The sequence below is a fragment of the Micromys minutus genome (genome assembly GCF_963924665.1).
Source record: "Micromys minutus genome assembly, chromosome: 10".
In the NCBI taxonomy this organism is placed as follows: domain Eukaryota; kingdom Metazoa; phylum Chordata; class Mammalia; order Rodentia; family Muridae; genus Micromys; species Micromys minutus.
The window spans coordinates 60,382,042-60,395,728 of NC_137979.1; the positions used below are offsets into that span (position 1 = coordinate 60,382,042).

Consider the following 13,687-nt stretch of genomic DNA (forward strand, 5'->3'; position numbering starts at 1 on the left):
CTCCTGCTTCCTGACCTGCTTGAGTTCCAGTCCTGACTTCTGTTGGTGATGAACAGCAATGTGGAAGTGTAAGCTGAATAAACCCTTTTCTCTCCAACTTGCTTCTTGGTCATAATGATTGTGCAGGAATAGAAACCCTAAGACAAATTGGTACCAACAGAGTGGGGTATTCCTGTGACAACTTGACCATGTTTTGGGAAGGACTGTGGAAGGACTTTGGAACTTTGAGCTAGAAAAGCCATTGGGAAGTTTAGAGCTCTGTGGAGCTTGGAAGATAACTTGAGAACAGTGCAGAAGATGGAGGCCTGGCTTGTGAGATTTCAGAGCGAAAAATCAAAGACTCTTATCAAGGCTATTGCTGTTTTGATTGTGAAGATTCTGTGGTTTTGGTTAGCTGGAGCTGATGAATCAGCTGTGATTAACAAGATACCAGAACTACTAAAGCAAAACCTTTGCATTACTGGGACTATTGATGCTGGTCAGCTGGAGCTAAGAAATTAGTAGTGATTAAGAAGAGACCAGCATCACTGATGTAAAATCCTCTGGGAACTTTTCTGAGAGCACAAAGAGGCTGTGTCCCAGAGATAGCCAAAGCTGTTCCTTGTGCTGTGGCTGGACTTGGTAATGTGTAAGAGTCACCCAGGTCATACTGTTTTAAAGGCATGAAGGGGTCATGGAGAGCAGCTGAGACTTGGCACTGTGAGAGGCCAGGTGAAGGTACAGCCTCAGTTGCAATTAATGCCCCAGGACTGAAGGGGTCATGCAAAGGAGTTGAGGCTTGGCACCATGGAGAGAGCCTACGGGAGGCTATTGGCGAAGTCTATTTCCAGTGAAAGATGCAGAGTTTTGGAGATGCCAGTACCATGAGATGACCACCAAGAACAGCAGCAACATTGAAGAACAGGCAGCTGGAGACTAGAAGTCAAGGTGTGTGCTACAAAAGGCCAGAGCTGGAGAAGTGACCCAAGCCCTTGGAGGAGCCCAGAAGTTCATGAGTGGATCCCAGACATTGGACACTTAAGAGTTTGATTTTGCTTTTGATTGTGACTGTGCCCTGATATTATTCCCTCTTGAAGGAAGAAGATATTTTAGCGGAGCCCACAATTAAGAGACTTTGAATTGAAAAAAATACTTTAAATTTTAAAAGAAATTGAATATTTTAAAGGAATTGAAAATTTAATATGTAAGATTTTGTAAAGACTGTGGGACTCTTAAGATTATTTAGATCTTGGGGATGAATAACAAAGTAAGGGTTGAGGCTTAATAGTGATATTTTTGTGTGTCAAGTTGACAAGGGGTCAATTATACTGGCTGGTTTTGTGTCAACTTGACAAAAGCTAGAATTATCACAGAGAAAGGAGCCTCAGTTGAAGAAATGTCTCCATGAGATCCAGCTGTAAGGCATTTTCTCAACTAGTGATTAATGGGGGAGGGCCCAGCCCATTGTGGGTAGTGCCATCCCTGGGCTGGTAGTCTTGGGTTCTACCCAAGAAAGCAGGCTGAGCAAGCCAGGGGAATCAAGCCAGTAAGCAACATCTCTCCATGGCCTCTGCATCAGCTTCTGCTTCCTGACCTGCTTGAGTTCCAGTCCTGACTTCCTTTGGTGATGAACAGCAATGTGGAACTATAAACTGAATAAACCCTTTCCTCCCCAACTTGCTTCTTGGTCATGATGTTTGTGCAGGAATAGAAACCCTGACTAAGACAACTTCTTTTATTTTCTTTAACTTTTTATTGGTTCTTTGTGAGTTTCACATCATGCACTCCAGTCCCACTGATCTCCCCATCCCCTTAGATTCACCCTCTGCCCTTGTAACCTTCCCTCCAAAGTAAAAAAAAAACACAGAGACAAATAAACAAAACAAAACAATGCATAGAAAGCATCTCATTCTGGAAGCTGTATGGACTCTGTCCACACATCTTTACTCTTAGATGTTCATTGCAATGAGTCATTGGTCTGGTTCGAGGTCTCTGTAACACCATCAATATTAGATCCTCACTGGGACTCCTCCTGGTTATCCTGTTGTTGCCCTGTGTCATGGAGATCCTGTAGCTTTGGATCAGCATGTCTGGCTGTTTTACATACTCCAACAGTTCACAGATGATGTTGATTTTGGGGTAGGTCAACTCAAAGCCCTGGATCTGGGCCTGGGTGGTAGCTAAGCTGAATAGCCTGCCAGCTCTCCCATATCTGAGCCACCAGGACAAGCTCTCCAGCAATGCTCTGGCTAGGCCACCCAATGCTACCATTGGTAGAAGGCAGGGTGAGCTCTCTCACTCTCCTGACCTCTGGGCTAGCTCATCCACACCCACACCACCAGAGTCAGCTCACTGCGTGGCTTAGTCAAGGTGCAGGGCCCTCTCTCCCAATCGCGACAGCTGGTGAAGGGCAGGGCTAGCTTTTATGATCCTGGGGCTACTGAGCAACACTCTTAATAGAGTATAAAGAACGGTAACAGAATGGGAGAGAATGATGAAAGATAATGTTTGATGAGAGATTATATCTAGAATCTTTGGAAAAGCAATCTGACTAGAAAGCAGACAAAAGGGAGCAGGAGTGACAGCTCTTCAGTTAACAACACTTACTGCTCTTGCAGAGGAATCAGGTTGGATTCCCAGCACATCAGGTGACCCACTACCATCTGTCACATCCCAGTCCCAGGGGATCTGATGTCCTCTTATGACCCTTACAAATGCTACATCATGGGCACAAAGCTACACACAGTTGCACACAATTAATACAAATCAAAGTTAAAAAATGAACTTGTTTTTAATGGACAAAGGACTCGAGCAGTAAGGATGTAGCAAGATACCATCAGGGGACTAATAATAAATTTAAAAACCTGGAGAATGGTAATAGAACATCAGCAGACAGAAAAACAACAAATAAGAATGAAGGATGTGGAGAAATTGGAATGTTTACATCCAGTTGGTGGGAATATAAAACAATGTAGCCATTGTGGAAAAGGATACAGAGGTCATTCAAAAAATTTACAATGAGGATTGCCATATGACCCAACAATACTCTTGGGTATAGGTGTTAACTACTTGTCTCCCTGCTGTAACAAAACACCTGAGTAAAGAAGCTGAAGGAAGGAAGGTTTATGTTGGCTCACGGTTGTAAGGGCTACAGTCTATCATGCTGGGGATGGCATGGCAGTGGGAGTGGATCTATCTGTAGCACCAGGGTCATGAGCCGGCTAGCCACACTTCATTCTCAGGAAGGAAAGAGAGATGGACCAATGGGTGCTCGGTTTGCCTTATCTCTTCTCTCCTTTTTATTCAGTCTGAGACCCCAGGCTATGAGACGGGGAGTGTCCACATTCAGGGTGGGTCATCCCTCCTCACTTAAACTTCTTTGAAAGCACCTTCATAGACAGTCTTAGAGGTGTGCCCCCTAGGTGACTCCAAATCCGGCAAAATCAACAAGATTAACCCTCACAATCACAGGCAAGAGAACTGAAGACAGCATCTCAACGGAAAACCGATACACTCATGCTCATTGTAACAGCATCCACAAAGACCAAGAACAGAAATGATCAGCATGCCTGCGAGCAAATGAATGGAGGAAGAAAGCGTGCTGTATCCATACAGTGGGATGTTATTCAGCATCTAACATAATTCTGTCATCTGCTAGAAAGTGGATGGTCCTTGGGGACATGACTGATGCTAACTAAGATAAAGCAATCCCAGAATGACAAGAACCTCGTGACTCCACTCAGGTGCGTTAGCCAAACTCCCAAAGGAAGAAGAGTTAGATGGTGGTAGACAGGGCCTGGCGAGGTGAAGGGGCAGAGGTTGCTCAGTAGGCTTAGAGTCTGAGTCTTGCAAGACGAGGATGTTCTAGAGCTATGATGTCATTGCAGTGTGCATGTCAGCTCTGTGTTGTGTAATGGATACACCTCGGAAAAAGGCTGAGTTCACGTTAAATTTCTCCCTTACCCCCAACTACAGTTAAAGACATAAGAACCCTGTGATAAGAGGACCGTTCTCAGTGCCTGAGGATCCTCCTCATGCCTCCTGAGCTCTCTGCTGCTCTTTTCTAGCTGACCTTTGCCTAAAGCCCAGCATGTCCTGAGTCTGTGTAGACGGAAGATCTGTTTAAGGCTTTGCAGCCTTCTGCTCCTGCTCCTGGAGCAAAACACACCTGCTGGGAAACACAGCCACAGCTTCCGTGGCTAAGTCATAGATTCCCCCGAGTTCTCCGTGTTCCAGACCCTGGGCCTGTCAGGCAGGCTTTATTCCTCACCTTTCCTCAGAAGTGCATGCTGGGGTGGGCTCAGTGTCCAGCGCACGGAGAATGGACACCTGCTCCATCCTCATAGAGCTTTCTGTGACAGTCATAGGATAGATGACCTAGCCACCCCACTGGTCCCTTCTACATCTCTGTGCTTCTGTCCCAGGCTCTGCGTAAGTTTTCTCAGCAGGTCACACACAACTGTCTTTCTGAAGCTTGGGGTGCATTCCAGTTGGTTCTCACCATGGGCTGGGTGGTGAGGATGTAAAGGAAGAGTGAGGTGCTGGTCATGCAGGTGTGATGACACTTCAGGAAGGGCCTGAGCTGTGGCCCCATGCTGTACAGAGTACAGATCATGCCTGGCTGAGCACTCCAAGTGTCAGCCTCAGTCATCACCTACTGAGGACTTAAGGGTGTATCTTCCTTGGCCGTGGTCTCTTTGGGAACAAGAGTCCAGAGTGGGAAGACTCTGCTTGCTTATCCATCAGTCTAAGGAGAAACGTCTTTAGCCAGAAGTTCGGATTCTAAATTGCTACAGAGAGTGTGTCTCCACTGTTCCTCAGGGACCTTCTGAGTTGACCCCTTCAGCCAGAGGACAATACCAACCAAGATGAGCAAGGCAGGCACCTTCACAAATACCAGAAGCATGTAATGGGTCCTGTGACAAAGACACAGTCATTAGGGCCTCATGCCCTGGAGCCCCACTATGCCCCATCCCCCAACAAGTGACAGTCAATAGCTGTCTCATCACAGCCTGAAACCATAGGCCCACACCCTACTTGGAAGACTCTTCCCAGGGGCCTTCTCCAAGGTCCATCCAACCATGAGGACTCCTCAGTGATTCCACATGGACTTGATAGGGCCTGTCCTCTGTTCTGAATTTATCTTCTGGGGCTCTCCTTTCCCAAAATAACCCTCAACTCAGCAGAAAACCGAAGCTCTCTCTTCTTGGGTTATGTTTGCTTACTTTGCTTTCAGCTGGCTCCATGTTAGCAAATCCTGTCCTGTTCTTCTCATGATGACACAGGGGCCTTGTCTCCCCCTTGGCAGCTACAATGCTCCGAGGGCTTTTTTGACCAATTGGCTGGGTAGTGATGGACAACTTTGCAGACTGGTTTCTTGGTGGGGCTAGAATGGGGACTGCAGTGGGTGGGAAGTGCCAGGGACAGAGGTGGCTTGGGACATCACGTCTTGACTATGACAATCTCTGGCTCCTGGTGATGGAACATGGGTAGGAGTCTCCAGCCTTGGGGTCCCCATAGGAAGAACCCATATAGAGGAGTGTCTTACTTAGAGTTTTATTGCTGTGAACAGTCACTGAGACCAAGGCAACTCTTATAAGGACAACCTTTAATTGGAGCTAGCTTACAGGATCAGAGGTTCAGTCCATTATCATCAAGGCAGGAGCATGACAGCATCTAGGTAGGCATGGTGCAGGCAGAGCTGAGAGTTCTATATCTTCACCTGAAGGCTGCTAGTGGAAGACAACTTCCAGGCAGCTAGGAGTAGGGTCTTAAAGCCCACAACCACAGTGACACATCTACTCCAACAAGGCCACACCCGCTCCAACAAGGTCACACCTCCAAATTTGTGCTACTCCCTGGGCCAAGCATATACAAACCATCACAAGGAAGGAGAGAAGACCTCAGGACTCACCTCTTCTGCAAGTATGAAGACACCATGTCTACATTGCTGTTTATAGTGGGCCAGGAAAGTTGATTAGACATCGACATGGTATCTTTACCCACTAGACAGAAACAAAGATGGAAATAGGTTATGAAACAGATTGGGAAATAGTTCATTCATGGCTCAGAAAGGCATCCCAGTCCAACCAGCCTTCACCAGGTATCTTAGTCAGGGCTCCTATTACAGTGAAGCACCATGACCCAAACAAGTTGGGAGGAGTTTATTTGGCTTATGCTTTCATGTCCATCACTGAAGGAAGCCAGGACAGGAACTCAAACAGGGCAGGAACATGGAGGCAGGAGCTGATGCAGAAGCTATGGAGGTGTGCTGCTTACTGGCTTGCTCCCTATGGCTTACTCAGTTCGCTTTCTTATAGAACCAAGGACCACCAGCCCAGGAATGACAACACCCACAACATGGGGGCCCTTACCTATCAACCACTACTTGAGAAAATGCTCTACAGGTTTGCCTGCAGCCCAGTCTTCTAGAGACATTTCTCTCAATTGAAATTCCATCATCAGTCAGTCTAACTTGTGTCAAGTTGACTTAAAACTGTCCAGCACATCAGCAGACTTTTCTTCTCCTGGATCAGGAAGCTTCGTCTCTTTAATACAGTCCTTTTTTATTAAGGACTGTCTGACTTCCCATGATCTATCTCTTCTATCATTGTTATTAATAGGAGACATGACAGGGAGATACAGACTGTAGTTTATTCTGGAGGAGTAGACATACCACAGTCTCTTTCCACTTGCTTTGACTGGATGGCAAGAATCCCTTACTCTCCATTAGACGGTACCGAGTAAGGCTCAAGGAGAGACGATCTCAGAAACAAGTGTCTGGTGATGAATGACAAAGAACTCCTGGAGATCAGTGAGAAAGAAGGCACAATGCTAAACCATGAATGACTACAAGGAAGTCTTTGGACTACTACTGTGAGGAAGCTCTAGGGTGTCTTGTAGTGGGTGGCTGGGTCATGAATTTCTGAGTCCATCTCTGGCTTACAGCTGACCTTTGAGCTAGCTCTTGACCCAGCAAACCATTCACTCAAAGGTTCTAGGTTTTAATCATGCTTGGTTGCTGAGCAGAACTCTGGAAAATTCCAGTCCCAACAGTCCTCTGAACAGCCACAATCACCATACAAGCTGTTGTCTCCTGTCCCCCTGGACACTTAGAGCTCTGCATGAGGCACATTCTTTGGCCATTCTGTCTTTTGCCTGCATATCTTAATCATCCCCCTTTCTGCCCCTACAGATATTCTCAGCTTCCCCCCAGTGGCAGTCCTAGGGAAATCTTATTGGGGTGACCCTTTCTGAACCTAACTTCCCCCAGGAGGCAACTTCCATGTCTCTCTCACAGGTCTCAGACCTACCATTTCTGCTGCCTTCTCAGGAGCCAGTGTGGCTACTGAGCTGAGGAAGTGGGGTAGGCTGCTTCTCAGGCACCAACAGAAGGTTCTGGAGTCCCTCACTGAAGCCAAGGCAGGGGAGAAAAATCAGGGAAGTCTCTGATTCCGATTTAATAGCTTTCTCTTTGAAGCATCCACTAAGCATTTGCATATCTCCTGGGGTTTCCTTATCTTATGCCTTTTGCTCTTTAGTCAGAGAATGCAGAAGTGGTCACATAGAAATGTCAGGTCCCCCAAAGTGACCAGAGTCAGTGTGGTTTGGCTAGGCCTGGGCTTCAACCCTGGGAACCCTCCCCCAGATGCCTTAGTTTGCATCCACTGTTCCATGTGACAACAGGCCTGGGGTACAGGCTTTGGAAGTCTAGAAACTTCTCAGCCTGATGTGCTGAGGACTTCTTCCAGCATCTGAGACCTACTCAAGCCTACTCAATTCCTCCAGTGGAAGAATGTGAGGTTTCAGGGCTGTGTATCTCCAGGACAGCAGGGCTGGGCCATGGGTCCCACAGGAAGTCTAAGCCCCAGCTCCACACCAACACCTTCCAGTCAGGACATGTCAGTGAGATTCCTTGGGGAGACGTCCGGGGCTAACACTGGTAAAAGTGTTGGGCTGCTATTCTTCTTTCCTTCTGTCATTGCACTGTTGCACCTGTCTGTCTGTCTTCCTTCCTTCCTTCTTTCCTTCCTTCCTTTCTCTGTCTTCCTTTCTCTCTCCCTTCATTCCTCTCTGTCTGTCTGTCTGCCTGCCTGTCTGCCTGTCCGTCTCTCTTGTCTGTCTAGGCTCTCAGTCCTTACTTTATAGCCTTTTTAGCTGTAAGTGGTACTCATGGGAAAGTACTTACCTGAGTAAACAATCACTTTAACTTTGGTCCCACGGTCAGTCCCAAATTTTTCAATACCACACCAGTAAGTGTCTGTGTCGTTTTGCTTGAGCATCTCCATGGTTACCTGGAATGAGTTATTTTTCTGGTTGTCCCTGATGGACAACCGGCCGACCTTCATTTCTTTCTCTGATCCTGTGGTTCGGATGAGGATTCTGCAAGTGCTCCAGTATTTTCCTCGACACCACCATTTCTTGTGGGTTTGCCATCTTGAGCTATAGCGACATCGCACAGTCACTGACCCCTGTTCTGGACCCCTCATCAGTGCCGGGCCTTGGATGGAGGAGAGGCAGCCTGGAAAACAGAATGTCAGGGCATGGCTTCTGCTCCTCTGAGCCAAGCCAGTGTCCAAAGGATTAGATAAGGGTCCTGCCCACCCAAGCTGCTCTGACCCAAATGAATCCTCACATCCATTTTCTCTGAAGGGCAGTCTGCTATTCACCCCTGCATGCTGTACCCTGGCCTCTCCAGACTTTATCTTCCTGTATCATGTGACACTTCTGATTCCCTGTCCCACTTTTCATGTTCTCTAGTCACCGTTCTTGTCTGATGGCCGCCTTTTCTGACGATTCCACTCTGTGACCTCCCCCATTCAGATCTTGGAGTCATTAGCAGTATGCTGGTGAATGTTTAGCAACCGTCTATCTAGGTTAAAAAATGTTTTATTTAGTAACGTCTGCCAATCTCTGTGGTGTAAATGTCCCCACTGTGACAGACATCAGGCGATCGATGAGTGTGGAACTGAGATGAGATGTCTCAAACCAATGCTGGTTCCTCAGGCAGCTGGGACTTGAGTTATTTCCCTCCTGGCTGTGACAAATGCGTGGCAGGCAACATGAGGAGGGAAGCTGCTCTTTGCTTTTGTTTTTATTTTTGCTTGTTTTTAATCTAAACTCTGCTTCATGATGTAAGGGACACATCCATCATGGTAGGGATGATGAGGTAGCTGGTCACATCGCACCTGCTGTCAGGAAGCGGACATGAAGGCTCAGCTTGCTTTCTCATGAAAATATTCAGTCCAGACTCCCAATCCATGGCACGGTGCTACCCACGTCTGGGGTCATCCCTCCTCCTCACTTACGTCTGTGGAGATATCCTCGCATGTATACCCAGATGTGCATCTCCTAAGTGTCTCTAAATCCAGTCAGTGTGACCGCGAAGCATCACACCCTGGACTCCCTCGCTAGCCTTCTTTCCTCCACAGAGGGAATGCCCCATGTCTGTGGTTCGAATGTTCCCCTTGGTTCTAGACCACCATTCCGAACACCCACTGTCCACTGTATATCACCGTCTCTTCCACAGAGCCCACTCTGCCGCTTTCTCTAACAGGGGATGGAAAAACCAGAGCCAGAAATAGATTGGAGAGTGTCTATGTGGAATGTGTGTCCTGCTGATCTGCGGAGTGACACAGTAAAGTTGACTAAACACAGATACACTCTTTCCTTACAGTAACTTGTTCTCAGTCACCTGGATGCAGACAAAGACAGAATGCCCTTGTGAATGGGGCAGGTTTGCACAGTGCCACTCCCTCCCCACCTTGGACCTTCTCCCTAGAGTTAATTTAGTTTTATTTGAGGTCTGCATCCGTGGCTGGTAGAATAATCCTTCCTCCCAGACAACTGACATCTTTTCTTTTCTTTCTTTCTTCTTTCCTTCCTTCCTTCCTTCCTTCCTTCCTTTCTTTCTTTCTTTTTCTTTCTTTCCTTTAAGACAAGGTCTCACCATGTAACTCTGGCTAACCTGAGACTCACTACATAGACCAGGCTGGCCTCTAATTCACAGACATCTTCCTGTCTCTGCCTACCAAGTGATGGCTGCCGATGTCCAACACCCGACCTGTTATTATATGGCCTCACACAGAAAGAGGCAGGCTGGAGAGATGGATACATGAATTTGCACAAACTTGCAAATCTGAGTTCAGTCCCCACAGGAGAAAACTGACCCCACGAAATTGTCCTCTGACCTCCACACAAGCTCTGTAGCTCTCGAGTTCTGCACACCAAAGAAAATAGCAGAAAAGACCCTTACATGTGCATATCCCTGTCTGTAATTTTAAAAAGAAAAAAAAAATAAAGGAATTTGCAGATGTGATGAGAGATACTGAGATAAATGGATTATTCTATTTATCCTGATGTTGAAATAGGCTTAGGTTCGAAGGCATTCTGCTACTGGCCTTGAGGAGGAGGAGGAGAAGGAGGAGGCGGAGGAGAGGTCATGGGCCAACAGACATGTAGGGGCTTTTGAATGGATCCAGGAAATGGGTTGCTCTCCAGAGCTCCAGAAGGAACTCAACCTCAACTTTGGTCAGTGAGACTATTCTGGTCTCTTGATTTTGGAACAGAAGATAAAGTTGTGTTGTTCTGAGACACTGAGTTTTTGGTCACTTGTAGCAGCCACAGGAGATGCGACCTTAAAAGCACCAAGCACACTCCACTCAGGAGCTTACTTAGAGATTTAACATCTACACTGGTCTCCCCTCCCCTCGGCAAGTGCTCAGTGATCAGTTTAACCAACTCCACCCCGGAGACGATAATCCGAACCATCTTCTTTACATCTCTGCCGCCACAGGGCAGGGGACGTCACGGCCAAGCAGAAAAAGAGAGAGAGAGAGAGAGAGAGAGTGAGAGAGAGAGAGAGAGAGGACTTTGGAGACAGAATAGAAGTATCTACCATGGTGTTGTTGAGAAACCCTGGGTACGTTACTTAACTTTTCTGAGCCTCACTTCCCTCTTTGTGCAGCTGCCATGGTATGGTCATACACTGGCTATTAAAACTGCATGTAAAAATCTACTGCTGGACATTGGGGGCTGTCTGGCCAGACATGGCCTTCATCTAGCACACAGATTATGACAGGAACATCCAGGAAAGCCCAGTAAAATTTAGGTAGCCACTTGCACCAGACTGAACCTGTCTCCTCAGTTACACCAGAATGTCAGCTACTCCCCTGCCCAGAGTGACTTACAAAGCTTCATTTCTGACTTACATTTCTTATTACAAACTGGTTTGAGATGTGCATTAGTGTCATATCTTTCTCCCTCATAGCCACCATGCTTCTCTCTCCCTAACCCCAGTCCTGCCTAGAGAGCCCTCATCCCAGCCACCCTCACACCTCCTCTAGGTCAGGCTTCTACCCGGTGCTTTATCCTCTTCTTGGAACTGCCTCCTTACTCTTGGCCTCCTGGCTTCTCATCTGGAGCCTGCATACACACATACATGCACATGTGCGCACACACACACACACACACACACACACACACACACACACACACACTTATTTCAGCTCTAGGATTTATATAGACAGTGAAGCTTGGGGTATTAGCCTCAGTACATACCTGGAAAACTCAAAGACCATTAATAGAGAGTTAGACTGGAAAGTTCTGCTATAGCAATAGCATAAAAAGCAAAGAGCAATGTCCAAACAATGACAAGAAAGCTGCCCACAGCATATTATTATTACGTCATTTTTTAAAATTTACCTAAGTTGGTATAGTGGGACACGCCTTTAATCCCAGAACTAGGAAGGCAGAGGCAGGATAACTCCAGTTCCGGGGGACCGAGCAACCTCTTTCTAGATTCTATAGGCACACGCATGGTATGGACATTGCATACATGCAGGCAGAACACCTACACATATAACAAAATCTAAAGTCTCTTTTGTGAACAGCCTCAGCTTACATATGGCATCTTAAGAGTGTGAACATGCCTTGGTAAACAGCTGCTTGCTGTGGAAATGGGGGAACGTGATGGTAGTCCTGGCCAGGAGCCCCTCAGGATGCCAAGCTGTCATCATTGATGACATACATCCAACCGCCCTTACAGCCATGCCCTCCCTGGTGGCTGGAATTGACCACTATTCCCCAAAAGTGACAGCTACCACGGGTAAGAAGAATGTCGCCAAGCGTTCCATGATCAAGTCCTTTGTGAAAGTTTATAACTACAGTCACCCCATACCCACAAGGGACTCTGTGGCTCTCCTCTTGGATAAAACTGTTGTCCACGAGGATGTCTTCAGAGACTCAGCTCTGAAACACGAGGCCAGGGGAAGCCAAGGTCAGTTTGAGGAGCCAAGCGAGACAGGGGAAAAACAAACGGTTTTCTGGATGCTTTGTTTTTTTTTTTTTTTTTTTTTTTTTTTTTTTTTTTTTTTGCTTCCATCATTAAAAAAAAAAAAAAAAACCTCAAAAACAAACAGGCAAAATTAAAACAAAACCAAACAAACAAAAACAACAACAAAAAACAAAAAAAAATACCCAAACAAACAAAACAAAACAAGAAAAATCCCCAAAGCCCACCCAACCAACCAACCAACCAACCAGAGTGTGAGCGTGAGCAAGTGAATAATCCTGGAGGTATGGCAGAGTGTGAAGATGTGCGGACAGTACGTAGGTGTTCAACCTTTGAGTACACTAGTGGATGTTGTTATGCGTGTGTGCGTCAGTGTGCAAGCCCACGGCATAGCTCACTGCGGGCTTGCTTGGGTTAAGAGAGCAGGCAGGGGCCTGAATCTCAGTTGCAGGCTCTGTGATGCAGGCACCCGCAACTGTCCCTCGGTTTACCTTTTGTATCTGCAAACTCACCTTTAGCCAGTGCCCCCTCAGTGACCTGTCCACTGAGTGCTCCCTTGGCATAAGTGTGCCAGCCACTCTAAGGCCTTCCCCCCAAGCCATGCCCTCTCCCTGGAGTGCATATTCTGCTTGCCGCAAGGGCTACACATATCTGCTTCCTTCTGGGGCCTGGAAGGAGGAGGCTCAGAGGGCTTTCTGCAGCTCCCTCAGTGGCAGTGGCTTCTTCCCCTGAGTACTTCTTTCTTGTGTGTCTTCCTGCATGTCTCAGCCACCAGAGCATCTGGAATCTCCTCTAATGGCCATCTCTATTTCTCCTTTTCCTTCGCGTCCCCAGGTCCTGACCCATGCCTGGCACAGTGTAGAACCTGGGGACCATGTGCTGAATGAAGCTATAGAACCACCCCACATTTCCCTGAAGGTGGCAGCTCTCTTTACACCCGGGACAGAGTCCTCTGTCTGCCACTCTGCACCTGCTGTCCCAAGTCCCCAGGTTCTAGCTGAACATACCTGGGAAACTGAGAAGGAGCAGAGCTGGGGACAGCCACATGGTCCTGCCTTCCCAGTCTGCACCCCTTGATGTACAGCCAGCAGCAAATCCAAAATCTCAGCAGGATACCCAAAGCTCTAGGGATCCCAGCTGACTCGCTCTGTTTGTCCAGGTTGCCTCTGACTGTTTTACTCATATGTTTCCTTTTTTTACTCATATGTTTCCTTTTATAGCGTGGGTGTTTCCTGCTGCCGGTTACTCAGCACAAGAGGCATCGTCAGGCCAGAGCCGGCTCACTCAGTAGAAATGAGGAGGCCAGGGAACTGTGCAGGGGAGGGAAGTAAGTGGACCAGTTGTGGGGATGTTTGGACAATCCGGTCTTGGGTTAAGGGATAGAGCACTCTGGATATCGGATCCAGAAGAGTTCTG

General features: G+C 47.3%; 1 protein-coding gene across 1 annotated transcript; it reads right to left on the reverse strand.

Moving 5' to 3' along the window:
- Positions 1-4,679: 4,679 nt before the first annotated feature.
- On the reverse strand, positions 4,680-13,410 carry CD300LB (CD300 molecule like family member b). The gene is made up of 4 exons (XM_080923333.1): positions 13,279-13,410; positions 8,168-8,500; positions 5,894-5,984; positions 4,680-4,895 (listed from the first exon to the last, which is right to left on the reverse strand). Exons 1-4 carry the CDS (start codon positions 13,316-13,318, stop codon positions 4,727-4,729), a joined length of 633 nt encoding a protein of 210 aa, XP_080779459.1. The 5' UTR covers positions 13,319-13,410; the 3' UTR covers positions 4,680-4,726.
- Positions 13,411-13,687: the final 277 nt, after the last annotated feature.

Excerpts from the sequence above, each read along its gene's own strand:
- CD300LB (XM_080923333.1), bottom strand. The coding sequence starts at position 13,318 with ATGTGGCTGTCCCCAGCTCTGCTCCTTCTCAGTTTCCCAG. Across the intron at positions 5,985-8,167 it reads TAAAGTGATTGTTTACTCAG|TGGGTAAAGATACCATGTCG; the intron begins GTAAGTACTTTC and ends GTTTCTGTCTAG. Across the intron at positions 4,896-5,893 it reads TCTTCATACTTGCAGAAGAG|GACCCATTACATGCTTCTGG; the intron begins GTGAGTCCTGAG and ends TCTTTGTCACAG.